At 46.7% G+C, this 8,666-nt stretch overlaps 1 protein-coding gene across 1 annotated transcript in view; it reads right to left on the bottom strand.

Annotated features, from left to right (window-relative positions):
• Nucleotides 1-8,214, bottom strand: part of LOC116844403 (homeobox protein Nkx-6.1-like) — a 46,025-nt gene extending 37,811 nt beyond the window's left edge. Inside the window, exon 1 of the mRNA XM_032815892.1 lies at nt 7,398-8,214. Coding sequence (XP_032671783.1) covers nt 7,398-8,178 — 781 coding nt within the window. The 5' untranslated portion in view covers nt 8,179-8,214. The remainder of the gene's footprint in view (nt 1-7,397) is intronic.
• Nucleotides 8,215-8,666: the final 452 nt, after the last annotated feature.

Below are 8,666 nucleotides of genomic sequence, written 5' to 3'. Positions count from 1 at the left end.
AGAGAGAGAGAGAGAGAGAGAGAGAGAGAGAGAGAGAGAGAGAGAGAGACAGTTCTAAAATCCGCGATACGAAGTGATAGAATATTTTTGCCAGCCAGTCGTCGCAGACTCGCGATATATGTTGCGGCACAGTTGCGTTTATGAAATTATTTCATCTCGATTAGTCGGATAGAGAAACGCCACGCTCTCGAATCGGCGGTTTGTTATTGATATGAATGAAACGCGACGCGGTGTTTTAGCGATCGAAATTTATACCGGAATATATACACCAGCGGGCCGCGCAGCCGACGGAATACACATACGTACATGTATGTATTCCAATGGCCATCTATAATTCTAACAGAGAGCGGGATTCGCGCGCCAGCGTCGCGTCGCGTCGTAAATACCAGCGCGCCACTGTCGTATTTGTAATCGACGTAATCTGTCTAATACGACAATGAAGTCGGTTACCCATTAAACCGTTATTGAAATCGTATACGATTACGCGAATTACGGCGGTAGTTTCGACAAGTGCGCCATTGCGACAAATGCCCGGGTGTATACAACGCGTCAACTGGTAACACCGGCAAATATCGCGAATGCATTTGACACGATTACGCGTATATCGATATGCGCGACCATTTTATTCCGCCCTAATGAAATTACGTTCGCGCGTCGCGAATATCTTCTCGGGCCGTCTCTCTCGCGTGACTTTCGCAAAAAAAAAAACCCCCCGTCAATTTTGCGCGAGGAATATTCTTTTCTTTTTTTCTTTCTCACAACGAGAGGATCCGCGACGATGAAGCTATTTTGCCATTTTCTTCCTCCCCCTTCGATTTTTTCACATTTGATTGCGCCGTATTTGAGCGCGCAGTTCTTTCCGAGGAGTTCCCGCGTAGTATTTTAGCGTTTAGAACGTTGCGGCGAGTGAATTTGTTCAAGGAGCATCTCTCGTTCTCCTATCGATTCCGGCGCTCATTGGCTGCCCCAGAATTTATTCGCCGAGTAACTGCTTTTATTGCAAGCCGCGAGACATTAGGGGGGCGCCTCTTAATGCAGTCACCGACGACGACGCGATCGCGCGTAAATTTCCGGGCCACTCGCGATTGCACAAGGAACACCCCGCGCGGGAGAGAAAAGTCGCGCTGCCGAATTTTTGCGAGATGGGAGGACACGGCGAAACGCGGGAGGCGGCGTGTAATTTACGATAACCGTGCGTAGTAAACCGGAGCAGATGTCACGCGATATTTCCGAGGTTTCTATGACACGCGATAAAAAATGGTAGACACGCACATACACGAGCACGAGAGAGGAGGCACATGGCGCGTCAGGCAGTTTCTTTTCTAGGATGATGTGAATATCTGCTTTCAGGACAAACATACCGCCTCATGATGCTCGACTACGGCGAGCTGAGTCGTTCTATTTCGGGACGTACGCGATCGACTAAACTCGCGACACACAAATGCCCGCACTTGCCGCGTTTGTGCTTGTTCTCGATTCGCGCTCGTTATTCTGCAAATCAGAGACTCGCACTCTCTCCGATCTACCGTCGTGGTTTCGGACTGGCGGATTTTAAGAGGACGATTCGCGTCACTGCGACGACTGTTGCAAAGCCCGAGTGGCTTTCATCACTGAGGCCGCAAAAATTCGACGGATGTAATTCGTCACGAGTGGACGTCGCAAGAACGTAACCGCGATATTTTTGCGGCGACGTTTTCAAAATTGAATTGCTCGCGCGTTGCGTCGCGTCCCGATTCTCGTTTTTTTTTTTTTTTTTTTTTTTACAAGGATGCGGGAATGAACAATATTTACGGCGATCCGCGTTTCGGCTAGCGCCGTGTATAGATATAGATACACACACACCCACACAGAGACACGCACAGATACACATGGGGCGATTCGCTATTATTTCTTCCCTTTTTCGTGCGCTATTTTTGCGCGCGGCATTAAATTTATATGCATCCCTTTAGTGTCACTTTTTATCGTCGCCATATTGTTCCGGCCGGCGTTTACCGTATAGTTTATCGTAATGGGATCTTTTTGCGCGGGTTCGACCGCGAGCGGTTTCCTACGTCCTCTCGCGCAAATCCGAATTCGCCACCAAGCCGCGCGCGACGAGAATGGTCGTCAGTTGGTTAACCCGCAATATCCTAACTTGCGCCCGTATATGGCCGCCCTATTTGGCTATCAAGTAATCCGCGTTCCATTGTAAATACAGGGGCTATGCGATAAAATTATCGTTTTCTCTCTGTCTCTCTATCTCTCTCTTATGCGCGCGCGCGCGGTTGCCCCCTTTTTCCGATTGTTCCTTCATCCCGTCGCACGTTGGAAAATTTTGAAAGCTCGTTGCATTGTCGTCCGTTTTATTATATTCTCTCTAAAGTACAATCAGTGTATTCTTCACTATAATATTAATCAGATGCCATAATCACAATCAAGTGTGTTATTTTGACTGAACGACTTCTTAAAAGTTTCTTCTAGTTGTAAGTTATGTCATTCAATACGCTTAGATATATTAAGTTATTGTTTACGCGTCTTTGCGAAGATGTGGTAAATGACGTAATTTGAAACCACAAGAAACGTGTAAAAAGACCGCTTCAGTCAAATTACACGTTTAGAGAATATTTGTAATTACGGTATTATCGCACGCAAGGCGCATAGAAGCCGTTAATTCAATCCCTACGAACGTAGAAAGACGGGTTTGGTACGGTGCGTATCACGAATTTGTGTACTACAGATTTTGCAATGAAATTTTACTTCCACTTTGTAATATCACTTCGGGAAAGTCAACGAAGTGAAAGTGTTTCCGCTGAAAGCCAGTGAATACTCACTAATTGTCGGTGAAATACTCTTTCTATCGATTCGGTCAGAAATATTTTTACTGATTCACTTTAAAGGAGTACGTAAAAACGTCGCGCATTGTCATGTGATTCACCGATGTCTCGATAAGCGCATTTCGATACGCGATACGTATAAATCGCGGTTATTAGCGCGCGTGCGCGCGCGCTTAGCGATTCGTTATCGCAAAGCGCAACCGCGCTCAGTCGGGAGCGAATCATTTAGAAATTTAATGCTATGAATGTTAAGTAACGTCCCTCGTTTGCGTCGCTCGTTAATGTACCGGGGGGAGCAGGTAATTCGGCAAGCATAAATTTTACAGTCACCGTTCCCCGCGGCTGCCGGCATTTCCGGTCAATATTTCAATCAAGGTCACGTTGCGTTTGTGCAATTGCCTAATTGCCGTTTTCGTTTTGCAAGTTTTTAGCAGCCGCTCGTCGTGATTGAATCGACCGACAATAAAGCGACGATGACGACGACGGCGTTTAATTGAGTCGGTTTATCTCAGAACGCGAAGGAAACGATGTTGTTAGTCGCATCGTTCGTCGATTGTCGTGCGTGACTTTACACGAGGATGTTTTTACACGGAAGATATTTGCGTGATAGTCGAAACAGAAGTGTTTTGTGACGCGCCCCGCGACTGTGTTAATATTATCCCTGCAAATGTTTCTCAAAATCTTCCCAAATGCATAGATTCTGATTAGAATGCCAAAATTTGCTCCAGAATTGGTTAATCCACTCTGCGATGCCAACTGATAATCTCATTCTTGTCCCAAACATAGGTTCCTTGTCTAGAATCAAAACAGAAATATTCTAGGAACTCGCGCTTTTTTCAGTCGGTAATGTTGTTATATTTTAAGATATCAATCAATTTTTATATCAACCATTTAATAGAATAAAATATTTTTAACATACTCTGAGCACGTTTACTAAATAATGAAATTATTTAGAAAGTCAACATGCTTTTTTAACTTAATTCTAATGTAAAATGAAAACCAGAAGAAATGTCGGAAAAATGTTGGGTTTCCCCACATAGAAAATTGCATATTTGAAACATTACACTTATATCTAGAATCCATAATTATTTTGGGAAATCGGGCTAGATCACAATTTAATTTTTCCAAGAAATTTTCTATGCGGATCGTTTCCAGAACATTTGTGATATAATGCTCGTGATACACCGAATGTTACACACTGAGTCCAATATATTTTGATTGACAATATTTAGGTAGCGTCCCATTCAGATAGAAGAAGCGACAGTCATTTGAACGGATTATAGATTACGGACGGTGATACCGGTGTTTATGAATTAAAGCCATGTCTCTGATATTAACGCGATATTGTATGACACACAATTTGTGTGAGCAACTTCATAATACGACCCTATCTTCTCTCCGTCTCGACTGTCCCCCTCATCGCCCCGATAATTCTAAAATTGATGTCCGAGAGATACGCTCTCTCGATAGACGGAGAATACACAAGTCAAGAAGCGCGTGTAGGATTTACGAAACAGCCCTTAAATATTCGTAATCCCGTTTCTAAAATAGGCATTTTCATAAGTGACACCGAGAGACACAAGAGACAAACAGTTACATTAATTTACGTTTCAATTATGTTAACTCGCAATTGAACACCATATAGATTCTAAACGAGTAAGTTTTAGGCTCGTATTAATAGTTATCACTTGAAACTCGTTTCAAAAGTGAGATACTGGAATTTTAATTCCAGTTAGATGACAATTTTTCAGTGAATCGCGATTACAGATACAGAATGTCACATATAAAAATTCAAAACCTGGATCAATTTCCGAATTGTAAAATTTGAGTATCTCACACAAGACAAATTTCAGGTGACAACGCGGGCTTTACTCTAAAAATTTCTTGCAATCTTACTCAAAAAGACTATAAAGTGACAGTATGTTTACTCAAAGCAATAGTGAAAATTTTCACTGAAGCTTAGAGTGGATTCTGACACCATATGGGTGAATGTAATCGATTAGAATACCTTAATGTAATGTAATGTAGTGTGTGCCTTTGACGGTGGAGTACACACTGAGTTGCAAAAAATACACATTGAAGTTGGGCTCTCACCAAATTGTCAAGATTGAGAGTTATTTCGCATATAACATAAATGTCCAAGAGATGTCTGGATGACGTCGTGCTTGTTTTAGATGCCTTAGGATATTTTTGAGACATATTTTAGACACATTCGTGCTGTTTAGGTACCGACGAGCTTGCGCAGTGATTACATTGCGGGGGTAAGCCCGTCGGTAATGCCTTTCAATTTTGATAGGTCGGTGAACTCCCACCTTCATTGTGTCATTTTGCAACCGCGACTATACATCAGATTTTCAATTTCGAGTGAAGATACTCATCGGTGATTCAGATTGGAGAATCTACTCTGTATGAGAGAAAAACCACGCGAATTTGGCTAACTCTTGGTGCTCGCTCTACTTTTGGAGTGGAGCTTCACTCCAAGAAATTTAGAGAGTACGATTCAAGCGATTTCGAGCATCGTTAAAGCGGAGACTTGAGCCGGCAGTGGGTGTTAATGACACATTTTCGCGAAGGCAAGCGTTGTTATTTAGCGGCGCGTAATTCAGCGCCGGGGAATTCATTAGCGGTGCGGTCGCATCATATTTCTGTATTTAGCCTGACGTACGGGCGAAGTTAAATGTTGCTACGGAAAGCGCTCATAAACGTGACATCTTCCACAAGCTTTCAAGACGATGACAAACGCATTCTGCTTTGTGGCACGCCATCCGGCGGAAAAGTTATGCATTCGCAACATCGCAAACGAGATCTTGATGACGCGAACCGTCAGCAACAAAATACGTGGCGTTGCAAAAGTGAATCGGAAGCTCGCGTTTTCGCACACAGACCGAGCGCGCACGTACATCACCGACGCGCGAGTCCCGCCGTCATAAACTTTTAATCGCGCGTGTCTCCAGTGCCTTCTTGCGGCTCGTCCCAAGGCACCGAATCCTTGGGATTGCCCCGTTACACACCGGGCTCGCTTTAAGCAACCGCGAATCTTTTTATTGCACCTCTGAGATAATATTTATCATTCGTTCACAGTCCTCTCTGTCCGTTTGTCTCTCTCCGTGTGTGTTCCTGCAATCGTTATTCGCGCCGGCAATTTCTCCGAGTGCAAGTTTTAGTTATCTCGCTAACAATAAATCAAGATCCGCGGCCGAAATGCGTCCCCTCGCCGCTCCGGGACGGGGTTAAAACAGGCTATAGTGATTCGCGCGAATCAAAGCGGAAAATCAGACTCCGACTATGTAAATCCGTGAATTATACGCCGGCCGATCGTATCGAATGCACAGATAGTTTCGTAATAGATTCGTAGCTCCTAGTCGCGCTTTCGTCTGGCCGCGGTGGCGCGATCGACCGCCCTTGTGGTAATTCTGCGATTAATGCGTTCAATCCGTCCCGCATTACACGCACGCTATCGCAGCACGCGACGATTTGCGCGCCCGGACCGAGAGCCGGCGGTTTCCCCCCGGCGATTTTCTATTGCATAAACGGCAATGGCGAATTGTTACCGTTACAGATGTTACTAATATCTGCCGGCATCAATAATAACTCGTGACGTTAATCTCCCGACGCCGTGTATACGCGTGAAGTACCCTTTAACAATATTTCCAACGGAGAACCACGTCCGCGTGTGTATATCTCACGTTATTTCTCGTGAGCGTAAAATATCGCTTAAGACTATTATTTATTACAAAAGCTCAATAGCTTACAAACTTATTGTTTCGATTGACAGGCTAACAATATTCTGCATTAAACAAGTAAGAGCCCAAACAATTCCGGATTCAATCTGCCGAAAATTCACCTTTCTCATTACTAAAAATCAACTCTCTTTATTTCCAAAAATCACCCCCTACCGAACATACCAATCTTTTATAATTAATATCTCTCGAATACCGATTAACGTGTTTAAGATATTCCAACTTTTTACTCGTAAATAATTCTACGTAAGAAGTATCACCTCAATTAAAGGTTGAACCTGGATCCGCCAGGTAAGATGCCTTATCCAGATTCATACAATTGGTCTTTCTAATTATCAAGAAACAACTCTTTTTATCGCCAAAAATTACCCCTGCTGAATATATCAATTTTACGCGATTAATATATGTCGAATACCGATGAACGTACTTAAAATATTCCAATCCCTTAGTCGCAAATAATCCCACGTAAGAAGTATTACTCTAACTAAGGATTGAACCTGGATCTGCCAGGTAGGATGTCATATCCAGATCTAGGTTTATGCCTTTTTAATTACCAAAAAACAACCTTCTTCATCTTTAAAAATCACCACTGCCGAATATACCAATTTTTTACGATTAATATCTCTGAAATACCGACGAACGTGTTTAAGATATCCCAACTCTTCAGTCGCAAATAATCCCACGTAAGAAGTATCACTCCAACTAAGGAGAATTGAACCTGGATCTGCCAGGCAGGACGCCTTATCCAGGTCCAGGTTCATTCGCGACGGTGGCTTATGATCATCGTGCGACTGATTCGCGTCACCTTCTCAATTCATTCGAACTTAGAAGATAGCGTACGCACCCGAGGACGCCGTGAAACCGGCGTGCATGGCATACCGCGGCGCTGCCATGTGTTGGGGGTGCGGGGTCGGTGGTAGGGCCGCGTGCGACGGCGGTACCGATCCCTGGGGGTGGGCTGCCGCCGGTCTCGAGAGTATCGTGTCGATTCCGTGGGGATTACTGCCGACGGAGGTGATAGAGGTTGCCGGGCTGTGCCTGCCACTGCCGGTGGGTGAGGATTGGCCCTGCGTGATGGTGGAGAGCGGCACGGTGATGCGCGGCAGTTGGATGCCCTGTTGCTGCTGATGCGGCGGATGATGCTGCTGATGCGGCGGCGGCTGTTGCTGCTGCTGCTGCTGTTGCTGCTGCTGGTGTTGGTGCTGCTGCTGCTGCTGCTGCTGCTGCTGTTGCTGCTGCTGCTGCTGCTGCTGATGACTCCTCTCTGCCATGGAGTGCAGCGCTGCCAGCGGCTGGCTGCCGAGCATGCCTCCGCCGGCGGCACTCAAATTGAGGAACTGCAGAACATGGGGCGCGGCCGCCGCGTGGAAGTCATGCAGCCAGGGTGGCCGCGGCGGCGGCGGCGAGTGGCTCGTGGCAGGCGGCGGCGAGCACGAACCCAGGGAGGAGCCCGCGGACGAGCTGCGGTCACCCTCCAGGTGATTGTTGTTGCGTCGGTGCGCGTCGCTGAGCGACGACGACATGTTCTCGACGATCTCGAGTCCGCTCTCCGGCGTGGAGCGCGATGGCGGGTCCGGGTCTCCGCTGTCGGCGCAAGCCTTGCCGCTGGTCAGAGAACACACCATCTCGCACCACGCATAGTTCGGTAGTGAGCGAAAAATCTTAACCGGTGCTTAGCTGCGTGCCGGGGTGAGATGTGGCGTGATCCGCCCGGAGCCGCGGAGTCCTCGCGCGGGGGTGATTCCCGAGGACTCTCCGGCACCGCAGATGAAACGCTGGTACCGCGATCAGTTAGGATACGCGCGGTGACAGTCGGTGCCGTTGGCAGGAGTGGTTTGTTGACCGGTCGCGGATACGCGACGACGATTTACGGATACGGTCTCACTATGCGCGCTTCTCTCGGCTTCGACGAGCGACGGGTGGTACCTTCTCCTCTGGACAGGCACTGTACCGACCACACAGGTAGTAGCAGTAGTAATAGGACACGTCCGACACTCACCGCGAACGCGATCGCGACTGCCACTGTTCCCCCCGCAAGGGTAGGTTTCCCTTTCTCGCTGTTCTTTTCTGCCTCTTTTTCCCTCTCCGCGCACGCACTGCCCCTCGTAGCTGG

The sequence above is a fragment of the Odontomachus brunneus genome, unplaced genomic scaffold (genome assembly GCF_010583005.1).
Source record: "Odontomachus brunneus isolate Ranch 3 - 2012 unplaced genomic scaffold, Obru_v1 Obru_scaffold_003, whole genome shotgun sequence".
Lineage (NCBI taxonomy): Eukaryota > Metazoa > Arthropoda > Insecta > Hymenoptera > Formicidae > Odontomachus > Odontomachus brunneus.
This window is presented reverse-complemented; position numbering and strand designations above follow the sequence as displayed.